Here is a 13,408-nt window from a genome sequence, read left to right as displayed (position 1 = left end):
ACTATCAAGATAAAATGCAATATTTAAAGGATTTGAATGTTTATAGATTTCCGGATTTAAATAGATGGTTGGGACTTACCCTATCGGACAAGAAAGCGAACGAACTTGTGGATGTTCCGGGCATTTTAGTAGATAATCTGCTTTATAAAAATTAGCATCAAACAATATATTAACAAATATATAATACATATCTAAGCTATAATTATGTTGATCAAAGTTAAAGTAAGCTATTATCTTGTATCCAATTGAATCGAACTAATTCCAATCCAGACATTGACCGGGAAAGAAGTCAGTCCGCCTAAATCCAAACTCATTCACTACTCCCCTTCCCATTCTAACTTACTTACTAGATCGAAATGGACATCGAGCCAACAGATAAAGTACAGCGAATCAAGGAGCGAGTCGAAGAAAAAGAAGGCATCCCACCGTCGCAACAGCGCTTGATTTTTGGTGGGAAACAGATGTATGATTGCTCCTCTTTATGATCGTGATTGAGTTGACAAAAAATACAACGAAGACAGAAGTCGAGATAAAAACTAACTCAGTATAGGGCGGACGACAAGTCGGCGACAGACTATAATCTTGAAGGAGGCGCTACGCTACATCTTGTACTTGCACTTCGAGGTGGTGCATTCGGATGTTAATTTAAATAAATATGAATTTGAATCTAAATATAAATTATAAATATATAGAACATATCCTCATCCCCACATATCAAGCATTGATTTTGGTGCCGATGGCACTGATGCTTCGATCTTCTCGACAGGATTGTCAACTTTGTCGATGAATTTCCAGTTAGTTGTAAGGTCTAGCGCGAGGATATCACAGCCCATGCGGTCGTACAACTTTGCGATGTGCAGCACAAACTGGGTTTCCATCTGTGGAGTAATACCAACTTTGCGAGATTCTTGAAGCGAATCACGGAGTTGACGGTATAGGACGACCAAAACCGGGTCCTCAACCGTAAACATGCGTCGGTCAAGTTCCGTTTGGTCATCAAGCCGTATTCTCTTCAGCGGAAGATCGTGCTTGACAGATGTGATAATACTCTTCACGGCCAAGTCCTGACGACCAAGATTCCAAAAGGCCCAGCTGGCTAGCCACTTATCGCCCAGTTTGAATGCCAGTGGCAAGATCTCATCCTGCAATAGACTCTTGAAAACCGGGCCATCGTCACCACCTTCGTAAATTCGAGCTACAGCTACAGCAAGTTGGATATCGTTCAAGTTTCGAACACATACACTGACAGCATCTTTTAAGCTTTCACCCAACAAGAAAAAGGCAGCAGCGTACTCGTATCGCTGCTTACTTAGCAGTACGTAGGCGTTTTTCAGCGCCGCTGTTCGCCATCTTGGTTCCGCGAAGTTGTTAGCCAGAAACTTCATCATCATCTGCTGCTCTTTGTGATATGACGCCATTCTCCATAGTCCGAGCAAAACTTGCTTCTTTTTCAGCGCAATGTAAAATAGCGTACAGTCAACCGGGTTTCGCGGTTCAGAATCGGTGTATATGATCCGCGCAACAGACTCAAACTGCTGCCGAAGTGCGTCGTGGCTCTTAAGCCACATAAAGATGCCGCTTTCACGCGCCTGCGTCCAGGTCATACGACCATTAAATGAGCGTGATACGAGATCGACGAGGATTTCCTGTGAGCCTGAATGAAACGCCCAATTGTGGTCACGGTAGGGCATCTCCAACATTGAGTCGCGGTGCAAGATAAACAATCGGAACGAGAGAAAGTATCTGATACCATTCTCGTCTAACGAAGTTCTGTATTCCTCAACTTGGCCCATTGCCTCAATCATTGCGGCTAAGCTGATCTGCTGGTGACTGGTTAAATACGGAAGTGACAGCTTCGTTAAATATTCATTTAACGCAATAGCTACTTTATCACTGAAACTTGTGTAATCCCCGTCATCATATTGCTCTGTCGCAAAAAGTTTTGCGTAGCGATCTGCACGATTTTGTACGATCCTCGATGTTTTGTTGGCTTCTTCTTCACTCGGCTTGATGAACTCATCCAGATCCATTCCCAAATTGCTCTCGACGTCAGCGACGTTTGTATCGGACGGAACACTGAACTTGAGCGCTTTCAAAAGATTAACAAACACATTACGAACAGGATCTGATTTTCCACCAAACACCGATTGAGCAATCAACTGCGGATGGTAGATCGGCAGCGGACCGTTCAGCACTGATACAATCTCGAATATATTTCGCAATGGCAGCTTATGCGATTGCAAATGCAGCAGCTTGATTGCGCCGTTCGTATCGACTTTTTTATCTTGAGTAAAGAGTTGATTGCCCGACCCAATCACCAAGGTACCGTCATCGAGCCAGATCGAGTCACCGATATCTCGTGGTGTGAACTGTCGAATACTGACTTCACGAAATGCGGCCCATGCAGGAAGTTCCTTGGTATAATCATAGCGTAATTGGCAATACAGTTTAATTCGGTTTGTAAATCCAACTGCAAGAATTGACTGCGAATCCGGTGTACAAGTCCAATCAAGGTCGCGGATGCCGTCCGAAGAGTCAAAACTCTCTTCATACTCCAGATGCCGCTCATTGATGTCCCAGATTGTCAATCGCTGGGAGTTCGAGTCGACAACAGATATCTTCTTCATGGTACTGCTTTTAGCGAGGTCTAGGTCTCGAATACGTGTGTTAACTTTTGCAGTTTGAAGCCATTGCACAAGACTCGTCTGGTCACTGGAAGATAAGAGTTTTGCCGTCCACGAGCGAACAACTCCTTCTTTGGAAATCGTAGTCACAACATCACGAGCATAAGTATCGATGGATCCGGACAGTGTAGCTGTCCATCCTACAGGATCGACTGGGAGTACAGATGCAAGTGTATCTCCTTCTGGAAGAGGGAATTCAAACGACCCAAGCTGCTTCAATGAGGCATGATGATAAACTTGCTTAGCCAATTCCTTTCCAATTCCATTTCCATTCGTAAATCCATTGCCCACTCCAAAACCCAGCTCAGGAGATTTGGATATAATAGCAGCACCGTTGGCGTATGCCGTAGGAAATTCATCAGATTTGGGCGGTTCATAAGGTACATGAACTTCCCAGGCGATTCCCTGCTGATCGGAATAAATGGCCAAGACATGAAAGACTGGGTCGCGTGTTTCACTTTCAGGGAGCAATAAAAAACTCAAGCAGGTCTTTTTAATCAAAGGTCCGAGAGGCGAGATCGCTATCCGGGTTGATTTGGCTGATCTACAGTCCCAGAGGACAATGTTTTCACTCTGCATGGTGACGACGAAGTTGCCTGATAGTAAAATGATAGCGCGCTGAACTTTATCAGGAGCCATAATAATACTCTTAGGCTGCAACATTATAGTGCCAAAACGAGGGCGTGGAACCCAGATGATGTTCTCTGCATGGTTGCTCGAAGATAGCAAAGCTTTGCCGTCGGCGGTACGAATGAATGACTGGATCGATTTATAATGGCCTGTCCAGGCATGTTTTAAAATAAACCGAGAAGGAACTTCACCGTTATACAAGAGATCTGCGAAACTAGTCTCGAAATGTCGGATGACGCCCGAGTAATCATGAACTAGCAACGAAAAGTCAGGCTCGGACGAGTTTCCTGCTCCGAAACCGACAAAACCCAGATGTTGACAGTTTGCTGGAAAATGCCTGATGGGCTTAGATTCATATGTGATGTCAAATATACTAAACGCCTTACGAACGCGAGAACCAATATTTTCAATGCCTAGAGCAGTCATTCGTCCATGCTGGTCAAAGACTATGCAGACATCAGGGTTTTTGCTGGCAACCTCGATGAGATATTTCATTTTTGAACTGGATTGTGTTTGTGAATTTGCATTTCGAACCGCGGACTCTGTAGCCCGAGTAAAATCTTTGTTGTCGATGATGAATGTGTAACGAAGTTCATCTGGAGCCATTTGTGGCAAAACGTCAAAGAGATCTAAAGAAGCCCACATTTGCATGTAAGAAGACTCAATGGTCTCTGTGGGTGCCCAGATCCGCAGAACTCCGTCCGCGGAAAGTGTGTAGAGAATGTTGTCGATGGTCTGCGATTTGGCGAACGGCTTGCGCCAACGGAGACCAGTGACGGCCCGGGGATGCGCAAGATAAGAGAAGTCGAAATCGACATTGGACAAATCATAGGAAAATCTACGCCAGACTTTGACGAGCTTGTCATTTTTACCCACAGTTGCAGCCAAAAAGGCGTCGAATGAAAACGCTGAAAGCGCAGCAGGAATGGCGAGTCTATTGTGCGGTCTCTGTTAGTATTATAGACGTGAGAATGAAATACCAAGAAAAACACAATATACCGTTTTCGCCATAGTCTTGAAGGTCCATCTTTGAACAAAGCCCACAGAGAAATGGTTTTTCCGGCGATGAACAGCTCGATATCGCTTCCCCAGTTGACTCCATTCGGTATCCCGTCGTCAAGGTCGAGATGTATGGTGTACGCGAGCGACCATTGGATCAGCGAACGGATATCGTCGGACGGTCTAAAAATTAGCACTTTTGGACCGGAGACTACTGCTATCTAAATTTTTTTTTAGTAAAGTGAACATTCAAAGCAAAACAAGACGCAAACGGGATACAGACCAGACCGGAAGACTCTTCTATTTCTATTGCACCTCCGTCGCGGTCGAGATATATGGTCTGACGTAGTAGTCCAGGCTGCGATAAAATTAGCAGGTTATTTCCGGAGACATATGCCTGCATAGTTAGTCTTGAATACCACCAATTGTCTTACTGATACGTACGACCAGTCGAATTTCATTCCAATAAGCGCTGCTCATCGCCTGGTTCACCGCGTTAGGCTTCCCGGGATGGATTCCTCTGGCGGCGGCCATGATATTTCTGTATATATTTTATAAAATGTATGATTTATACTATATCTTGCGCTTCCTACTGTCTGCTGTGGAATATGGAATGCGCAGCCTAGTGCAAAATATAATTCAGCAGTAATTTGATATAATGTAATAGTAGTTCCCAGGAGTGGGTTGATTGGGACGATAAGGTAAATGCTATGCTAGTAGCAGCTAATACGGCTAGCAATAACAACCATCTACATCAGAGCACATCAAATATACTACATTTTGATATTCATACAAAGCAAATACATCTATCGATCAATAGACATATATGCTGTACATTATAATATAGGATATATAATTTATTGTATATAATTATATACAGTTACCGGATCCAAAGAATATATCAATGTCTTCCTCTCATTCATCATCATCATCATCATCTTCTTCGTCTTCATCTTCCTATTCAGACGCTCAGGAAGAATGGGACGAATCACTCTCTCAAATAAAATTCATTTTTTCAGCTCTTTTATTCCCGTTTGTTGGTCGATTTCTCGGTCGATATGTCGCCATCAACCGTGAGTTGTGCCCTGATCGCATTTCAGACGACTGGACCAAGATTCTTCTGATAATGTTGAGATATATCATTTGTCGTACATAAGCTAACTATTAACAATAGTCTATTCACGATATACTATCAATAAAATCGTGAAGGGGTTATCTACTTGAATCGAGTCTGTTTGGACTGAAATCGGACACCTTAACCTATATTATCATACTCGTCGTTCTCGGTGTACGGAGTCATTACAATCATATCTTAACTTTTTCTTACATTAATCCTATTTCTTGTATATATTCGAAAACAAATTATCAAACACCTCATCTTCAATCTCCATCAATCCGAACCGTCAATGACACCTTATCCAAATGCTCATATAATATATGTAAATAATACAAACTCCTGTCGTCAATTCCTTGTCAACTCCTACCAATTCCCCATAGGCAGCTTTTGTAGTTTAGGGGACATTCCATCGTCTATGCTATCATATATCACTGCTCTCTTTCTTGTATTATATCTACTTTCCTTTCTCATGTTTTACCTACTTTTGTCAGTACTGCTACTCCAAAAACTACTAAATTCACTTTAACTTACCCTAATGTGTCGCGCCAACGCATCCTGCCGCGAAAAAGTTTTTGACTCGTCCCCGCATAGTTCGCAACGGAATAGACGACGATTGGACGCGTGGATCGTTTCCTGATGCCGAATCAAGTCGTACGGCCGCGAAAACACTTTGTTGCAGGGCTTTCCCGTCGACGCATTAATTATAGTACAACGGTGCGGACCTACAGTGGCAGATAGAGGAACCTTCTTTCGCGGCGGTGTCGAACTGTGTAATCGTCGGTGAATCTGCAGGTTCTGCGCTTTTGCAAATCGCTTACTGCACTCCGGGCACACAAACGTCTCACTCTCGTCCGCAGTGACATCTCGCATACCAATCGCCATACTGTCAGCTCCTGGAATTCCTGTAAAATTCAAAGAGCTAGGCGTGCCAGCCATGTATTTTGACGCCATAGATGACGCCGGAGAGGCAGCAAGCGATGTGTCATCGAAATCGGAATCGGCAACCGGAGAAGAAAATGCAGAGGACTGATTTACTGACTCGTTCATGTCGTCGTACAAATCAACACTGCCATCACCACCAACTCCTCGATAGACCTGTCCTGATGATGATCGTGGATATGCGACACTAGAGCCGAACAGCTCGAAATCTCCCAATCCATCGTCACCAGATTCGAAATCAGATCCAACTTCATCAAAAGGCAAATTAAGGCTACTACTGTTCGACGAAGATGATGAAGGGGTGGGACCAAACATCCGCGCTGGTCGAATTTCTTCTTCTCCGCCATCCTGACCTTCCACGTAATCCAGCATAGCCTCCTTGGGGGAAATCGTCCTTCTCGCTGGCTCAAACTGGACTGATGGCTGCAGCCTGCTCGGACCCATATCATGGCTCAATCCACTGGTAGCACTAGCCGAAAATGCTGGATAAGCTGCATGTTGCTGTCGGCCACGCTCAACTACCTCGCGATCAAGCTCAGCAGTGTGCGACCGCGGCATGTTGACAAACTGCATCTTGTGCTGTTGCTGTCGTTGCCAGAGTGGTTGGTGTTGCTGCAAATGCTGAGAAGACTGAAACCTCTGATGGAAAGGCTCACCTCCTTGTGATTGCCCTTGCTGCTGTGATAAACCCGGTGCTTGCGAATGTCCCTGCGGTTGCGAAGTAGGAACTTGTTGGTGCTGCGGCGGCTGTTGCTTTTTCTGTCTGTAAGATTGTTGGAATTGCTGCTGCTGAATAAATTGCTGTAAAGGCTTCTGCTGAGCTGGATTAAACTTAGATAAGTTGGGGGAAGAGGCAGATACAGCGATGCCCGATGTCGACCGCGAATCAGTAGGTACGGCCACCATTGCGGATGTTCGTGGACTGGAGTAGTTATTAGGAAGCTTGGGAAACATGGGAAAATCCGATTGTGAATAATTCATGGGACTGTCAGGTATCAGCGGCGGCTGATAGTATGGAGAGGACTTGCGGAATGGAGACATATCACGACCACCAGCTCCACATGGAGACGCAGTTCGCGTTACAGGTAATGATTTAACACCAGCAGCCCAAGCTGACGGAAGCAGAGTGTCGGCGGAATCAAGAAAATCGTCGCTTGTAGTAGACTGCACTGGGGACATACTAGGAGAGTAAAGTTCGTCTTCGAGAACGTCAGAAATCGTCCGCTCGAGTTTAGGATTCTTGAACGAATGCGCGGCGTAACCTGAATTTATATCTAAATATAGTTAGCAAATTGAAATTATGTGAGATCTACAAAGACCAAAACTAAGCAAACTCCTCACCTTCTGACATGCGTCGGCCAGCTGAGTAAGTCGGATCCAATCCGGTCTGATTTGTAATCAAAGCCGTGTTTGACGGAGATGACGAGGTCGCGACACCGTAATTATTAGTGGGTGTAGACGACGAATCGAAAGTGGTGCGAGAAGCGTCGCTGTGCGTACTCGAATTGTATGTCGACGAGGTCAGCTCAGAGTTGGAGCTGGTAGCCGGCGGTGAGAGCGACTGGGCTGCCGAGGGAACAGACGCTGCGTTAGATGGACTGGTGACGTTTGAAGAGCCAGCCGAATTCGGAGATTGTGTAGAGGGATTTGAATTCGGCCGTGCGGGGTATAAGACATCTAAAGTACTAGGTTGCTGCGAGGAAGGAGCCGGATTAGAAGGAAAGAATGTACCAGAGGAGTTTGTGTCAAAGGGATCAACAGCAGGCGAGTCATAAAAAATCGAGGAGGAGTCGTCTCTGAAGTCGGGGAAAGAGAAAGAAGAGAAAGGACGACTGTCGGGAAGCGACGAAGGGACAAACGAAGACTGCAGATTGCTGCTGTGATTACTATTGATATGCGAGCCAGAACCGGAATTGGAGGACGATGAGGAATTCATATCGAGCCGAGGATTAGCCAGGGAAGACATGAACGAGGGCTCAGTTGGGGTGGAAGACAACGAAGCAGGTAAGGAGTAAGATTCGCGTCTGTGGAACTGCGGATGTTTCTGAAACGAGGACGGCGGTGAAAGAGGAAACGATGATCCTCCAGAGGAAAAGTCGAAATCAGAAGACGTCCCAGCCAGCGGCACGGTGGACGCGGGCCGATGCGAGTCTGTCGGGAAATCAAAAAGAAGGAAGTCAGCCATGAGGACCAGGCTGGAGAGGAGAAGGATGACCGGGAAGTGAGCAGCAGGAAAAGCGGGCTGACGAAGCTTGATCTCCGGCGATTCCTGGCGATTTCTTGGTCAGGCGGAGCAGAAAGTGAGACGATGACACACGGAGGATAAACCCAAATAGTCACTAGATCGAATGGAAGCCGAAAGAAGCCAAAGGAAGCAGATCGTTCTAGACAAGTCGCAAACACGAGGAAGCTGTAAACTGACGCAAAAACAAAAGGATGCGCAGCACCGAGCTAAATCTGGTGAAAAGTTGGCCTGAAAAAGGATCTTCGGAAACGGGATTGTTAGAGGGATCTCAAATGAGATGTGACGAAAGCGGGACAGCACTCTGCGGTAGTCATCGTACTGAGAGCGTAATTTCTGGAATATAGAAATCATGTGACGAGCATGTGATTGTCTAGTACAGCATCACTCAAGAAACAGTCACATGGTAATCATGTGACTGCTAAACAGTACAGAGCAATGGCTTGAGAACGACTAACAGTAGAGCTTACAAAAAAGCGGGATTAAAACTACACGTCAAAATATGAAGGAAAGTCCTATATTAATATACAACCGAAAAGCCAGACCAATAAGAATAATCTAATGTACACGTCTGGCAAGCGCGAACGAGCCCAAGCAGAGCAACCAACAAGCCAGAACACAAAAACACAACTAAAACAAAATCAACTAGAAATAGACCAGCTTAACCACCGAAACCATAGAGGGTGCGTCCCTGGCGCTTGAGAGCGTAGACAACGTCGAGCGAGGTAACAGTCTTACGCTTAGCATGCTCAGTGTAGGTGACGGCGTCGCGAATGACCGACTCGAGGAACGACTTGAGAACTCCACGCGTCTCTTCGTAGATGAGAGCAGAAATACGTTTGACACCACCACGACGGGCAAGACGACGAATGGCAGGCTTGGTAATGCCCTGAATGTTGTCGCGAAGAATCTTGCGATGGCGCTTAGCACCTCCCTTTCCGAGACCTTTGCCACCTTTTCCGCGTCCAGACATGCTTGATTATAGAATTGAAGAGAAGAGAGGAATATTAACGGTGAATATATTCGCTAATGCCACTGATATTCTGAAACAAAATGTAGTGTGCCAGCCAGACCAGGTCCTCAGCGCGACATATAAACCAATACAGTCCAGGGTTCGGGCAGTTTTCATCAGACGAAGCTGCTGCGGCTACTGATCTGGATGAGCGATTCGATGCGGCGCCATTATTGTCCGGTTACGTAATCGACTGTATTGCGAATGTGAAGCATACTGAGTGTACGCGGTCTGTAGTGGAAATAAGTGATATTTGAAAAATGAGTTTTGCCACTTTATAGATAAAATATACGTAAAATTTATAGCATTTTCCATGCGTTAATATGGTTATACGACCCCGCCAATGCTGGAATCGCTTGAAATCGTTCGAAATCGCCCGCTCAGCGTCCACCGCAATACATATTCCAGGTTAAGGGCAATTTCCATCAGCAACGCCGATTTCTCTATAAAGACCCAGGATGCCCACGTCTGCCTCTTTTCCTTCTCTCCCATCATCACCATCTCTTTTTTGTTATCGATCAACAATGGCTCGTACCAAACAAACCGCTCGCAAATCCACTGGTGGAAAGGCTCCCCGTAAGCAGCTTGCTTCCAAGGCTGCTCGCAAGTCCGCACCCTCGACTGGAGGTGTCAAGAAGCCCCATCGTTATAAACCCGGTACTGTCGCTCTCCGTGAGATTCGTCGTTACCAGAAGTCGACTGAGCTTCTCATTCGCAAGCTTCCTTTCCAGCGTCTCGTTCGTGAAATTGCCCAGGAATTTAAGACTGAGTTGCGTTTCCAGTCGTCCGCTATTGGCGCTCTCCAGGAATCTGTTGAGGCTTACCTTGTTTCTCTCTTTGAGGACACCAATCTCTGCGCTATCCACGCTAAGCGTGTTACTATCCAGGCTAAGGACATTCAGCTCGCCCGTCGTCTCCGTGGCGAGCGCTCATAAATTATTACTCGGTTTTCCATTTTGTGATTAATAATCTATTTGTGTTTGTTTTCTTCTAGGCTGGTCTGTATATTATTAGGTTGGGTTTGTTTCAATGTATACCTTTTACTTTATTATGTTTTGCTAGTAGTGTCGGTTGTATTGTAGAGTCGGTCTGTAGGGAGTGATTGGGGTCTGGCGTGTTAAGGGTATTCGAGCTATTGGTAGACACTTCACGATAATGTCGCCACATTTACAGACTTTCGTTGGGGCGTTTTTTTGTTTAGCTGAAGAGTTCCCAATTGCTCTTGTTATATTCCTAATTCGATATTTCTTATTTGGTATTTGGACTTGCATTTATTTGACTATTTCCCGATCAGGAAATTTTTTTGTTTTATTCTAAATTCGCAGGCTGTATTTGCCTAGCTAAACTAGCTCAAGTCTCTTATACACTATATCTATTTATGACCTATGTACCTGTGTACCTATGTACCTATGTAGAATGTTTCAATGCGCATGTAAGAGCACAGTGGGAGGAACAGAATGTCTGCTACTTACTCCGACCACCCGACCGCTCTCCCTCCAAAGACCTAACCAAGTTGTTTCGTCTGCGGTCCATAAGATCGCGTTCCTCGACCAGTACACCTGCCGCCAGCCCTCGCTTGACACGTACTCGCCGTCTGCGCTTCCTTGCATTCGCGGACTGTGCAGCGGGCTCGCTCGACCCAACGTGGAACATCATGAGACCTTCATCGCAATCGTCATCACTGCCGCATTCCCCTTCATCATCGTCCTGGATTTGGACGACATGCTGATAAAAGTCATCCTCAAATTCGTCAAATTCGACATCTTTATCTTTATTATTCCATCCTGCAATGATCCACTGTAGCCCCAATTTTGTCAGTAATGCGCGGAATCGACCACCACTGTTCAAATCTGAGTCCACCCTCGGCTCCAGACTCTCCTCAAGCTTCTCAAATTGCAGGTTCCTATCGACCGTGCCGTAGTTTGTAAATGCTTCTTGCGCCCACTCGCCGCATCTATCAATGGCTGCGCGACCTTCCGGGATTAGCATCGCGAACTGCATCAGTCCATGCGAACAGCCTTTAACAAGCACAACCTCGACGCCGTCGTCCATGTTGCCGACGTGTGGAGGATTAATAATCCTCCGTGATTCCCGCAGCCGGCCTGCAAAAATTACTGTGTCGTCCACCAGTGGATCAACTTCCCCACAGAGCATGTATACCTTCGGGAACCGCGCCAAAAGTTCTGTCGGCGCGTTCACAGGGGAAAGTAGATAATCCGTCGCAAAATCTGGACTGTTGCGGGGACCGATGTACAAAATGATCATTGCTCGCAGCATTTCTGGAGTGATAATCCGGTCGCCGAAATAGCTCACTCTGGAAGTCATCGCAAGTGAAGTACTTAGAACTCCGTCTTGACTCGAGTAACTGGGTTTCCGAATATGATTCCGAGCTGCTGTATCTGTGCTAGTGCTGGTCGTTGTCGAAGTCATGTATATCTGGCGACGGCTCATATCTCCGTAGACGCTCTCCTTTCTGCGCATCAAACCAGAGCTGGCAGAATGAATTTCACTCTGACTTTCCTGACGGAGAAGCCTGATCTGCTCGTCCGTCATCCAAGATGTGAAGTTGAGATCAAGCGCGGGATAGACTAGTATCAGCGAGATCGGGAGACGTGGTTTAGTCGCGTGGGTAAGTAATTTCAGCATTGTACCTGCGACAAAATTCCCCCCTGCAGAGTCGCCTATTAGCACAATGTCTAGCTCATTCAACCCAGACAATCCTATACAGCGGCCGCGAGTCCGGATAATTTCAAGATACACGTCACAGCATTGGTCTAAACTGTACGGATACGGATTCTCTGGCGCTTTGCTGGATAGAGTTAGAATCAAGTAATTTACGATCAGATATTGGTACCTACCCGTAATCAACACTGACTACTGGAACTCTCAATCTTTTGGCCCAAGTACATAACGAATCGTCATGATCTCGAGGAGTCATACAAACAAAACCTCCGCCTGGAAAATCAAGCACAACTCGAGTTTGAGATTTGTACTCTCGTCCAAGTCCATCGTAATACAAAAAGCACTTTGTTTTGGTACCTGCATATAAGCTATACGGTGGCCTTGCTATTTCAAACGCTTTAAGGACTTGAATCCGTGGACAAGCAAATGACTTCAACAGCCCAAGAACTGGGGACCGGCCCTTCTCCCAGGAGAGCCGAAGATGTTCTGCAGTAATTGTTGCGCGCACTTTTCGCACTTTTTCATCAGCTTGCTCGGCAAATGCAAGATAATAGAGACTAAACACGACGCTTGCTAGCTCTCGGAGAAATCGGTTTCGGATCGGCATCGCAGTCCAAAACCCAGCGTCAAACGCAGTTAGCATCCAAGTCGCACGAAAAAATGATCTACTGTACTTATACTCTGTCAATATTTGTTCCAAGCATTGAATTGGAATCCGAGTCCAAACAAGCGATTAAACTTACTATTCCAGCTAATGGCTCCGGGGACTCGAGCCCCAGAATCTTGTCGGCACTCTTCACAAAATATAGACCAGTCATTGTAAGTACACATATCTGCCATGCGGTCAGTTTTTGACTCAGTTTTTGACTCAGTCTCTGGACTCCGTTCGGCCCATGACGGGGTCCTCGAAGAAGATAAAGCAGCCAAAACAACCCGACTAACGACACTTGCACTTTCTTGACTCTCTGTGAAGGTCTACCTAGTAGATGATCAATCATATTGTTTTATGCTTTTGTCCCTTCTCCTGTCATATATATCTTAATAATAATAGTTCTTGCGATGAAATATATTTACTAAATACTCCATCTTCACATGCTTGGATC

The 13,408-nt window shown here is 45.7% G+C and overlaps 7 protein-coding genes across 7 annotated transcripts; 3 read left to right on the top strand and 4 right to left on the bottom strand.

The window, feature by feature from the left end:
- Nucleotides 1–42: 42 nt before the first annotated feature.
- V1516DRAFT_674160 (ubiquitin-like protein 1) lies at nt 43–704 on the top strand. The gene is made up of 4 exons (XM_066922048.1): nt 43–222; nt 271–288; nt 351–463; nt 551–704. The coding sequence occupies exons 1-4, from the start codon at nt 205–207 to the stop codon at nt 642–644; spliced, it is 243 nt and encodes an 80-aa protein (XP_066778497.1). The 5' UTR covers nt 43–204; the 3' UTR covers nt 645–704.
- Nucleotides 641–4,986, bottom strand: V1516DRAFT_674157 (RAVE protein 1 C terminal-domain-containing protein). Its single transcript, XM_066922047.1, has 4 exons — nt 4,758–4,986; nt 4,597–4,710; nt 4,314–4,534; nt 641–4,248 (listed from the first exon to the last, which is right to left on the bottom strand). Exons 1-4 carry the CDS (start codon nt 4,845–4,847, stop codon nt 702–704), a joined length of 3,972 nt encoding a protein of 1,323 aa, XP_066778496.1. The 5' UTR covers nt 4,848–4,986; the 3' UTR covers nt 641–701.
- V1516DRAFT_674156 (uncharacterized protein) lies at nt 4,967–5,688 on the top strand. Its single transcript, XM_066922046.1, has 2 exons — nt 4,967–5,386; nt 5,488–5,688. The coding sequence occupies exons 1-2, from the start codon at nt 5,218–5,220 to the stop codon at nt 5,535–5,537; spliced, it is 219 nt and encodes a 72-aa protein (XP_066778495.1). The 5' UTR covers nt 4,967–5,217; the 3' UTR covers nt 5,538–5,688.
- A 196-nt stretch (nt 5,689–5,884) lies between these two features.
- On the bottom strand, nt 5,885–8,554 carry V1516DRAFT_663967 (uncharacterized protein; the record flags this gene model as incomplete). Its single annotated transcript, XM_066920555.1, has 3 exons — nt 5,885–5,908; nt 5,962–7,643; nt 7,711–8,554. 3 exons carry the CDS (start codon nt 8,552–8,554, stop codon nt 5,885–5,887), a joined length of 2,550 nt encoding a protein of 849 aa, XP_066778494.1.
- Nucleotides 8,555–9,112: 558 nt separating this feature from the next.
- V1516DRAFT_674153 (histone-fold-containing protein) lies at nt 9,113–9,667 on the bottom strand (the record flags this gene model as incomplete). Its single annotated transcript, XM_066922045.1, has 1 exon — nt 9,113–9,667. A coding segment is annotated over exon 1 (239 nt), but the record flags the coding sequence as incomplete, so codon positions are not given.
- A 443-nt stretch (nt 9,668–10,110) lies between these two features.
- Nucleotides 10,111–10,671, top strand: V1516DRAFT_674149 (putative histone H3; the record flags this gene model as incomplete). Its single annotated transcript, XM_066922044.1, has 1 exon — nt 10,111–10,671. A coding segment is annotated over exon 1 (293 nt), but the record flags the coding sequence as incomplete, so codon positions are not given.
- Nucleotides 10,672–11,087: 416 nt separating this feature from the next.
- On the bottom strand, nt 11,088–13,303 carry V1516DRAFT_622236 (Alpha/Beta hydrolase protein; the record flags this gene model as incomplete). The annotated part of the gene is made up of 3 exons (XM_066919574.1): nt 11,088–12,432; nt 12,482–12,978; nt 13,049–13,303. 3 exons carry the CDS (start codon nt 13,301–13,303, stop codon nt 11,088–11,090), a joined length of 2,097 nt encoding a protein of 698 aa, XP_066778491.1.
- Between the last annotated feature and the right edge of the window lie 105 nt (nt 13,304–13,408).

The sequence above is a fragment of the Lipomyces oligophaga genome (assembly GCF_038497815.1).
Source record: "Lipomyces oligophaga strain CBS 7107 unplaced genomic scaffold V1516scaffold_3, whole genome shotgun sequence".
NCBI classification, from domain to species: Eukaryota; Fungi; Ascomycota; class Lipomycetes; order Lipomycetales; family Lipomycetaceae; genus Lipomyces; species [Lipomyces] oligophaga.
The sequence above is the reverse complement of the archived record's forward strand: the minus strand, read 5'-3'. Positions and strand labels throughout refer to the sequence as shown.

Excerpts from the sequence above, each read along its gene's own strand:
- V1516DRAFT_674160 (XM_066922048.1), top strand. Across the intron at positions 464-550 it reads ATTTTTGGTGGGAAACAGAT|GGCGGACGACAAGTCGGCGA; the intron begins GTATGATTGCTC and ends AACTCAGTATAG.
- V1516DRAFT_674157 (XM_066922047.1), bottom strand. The coding sequence starts at position 4,847 with ATGGCCGCCGCCAGAGGAATCCATCCCGGGAAGCCTAACGCGGTGAAC. Across the intron at positions 4,535-4,596 it reads TAGAAGAGTCTTCCGGTCTG|ATAGCAGTAGTCTCCGGTCC; the intron begins GTCTGTATCCCG and ends AAAAAAATTTAG. Across the intron at positions 4,249-4,313 it reads TCAAGACTATGGCGAAAACG|ACTCGCCATTCCTGCTGCGC; the intron begins GTATATTGTGTT and ends ACCGCACAATAG.
- V1516DRAFT_674156 (XM_066922046.1), top strand. The coding sequence starts at position 5,218 with ATGTCTTCCTCTCATTCATCATCATCATCATCATCTTCTTCGTCTTCA. Across the intron at positions 5,387-5,487 it reads TCGATATGTCGCCATCAACC|TCTATTCACGATATACTATC; the intron begins GTGAGTTGTGCC and ends TATTAACAATAG.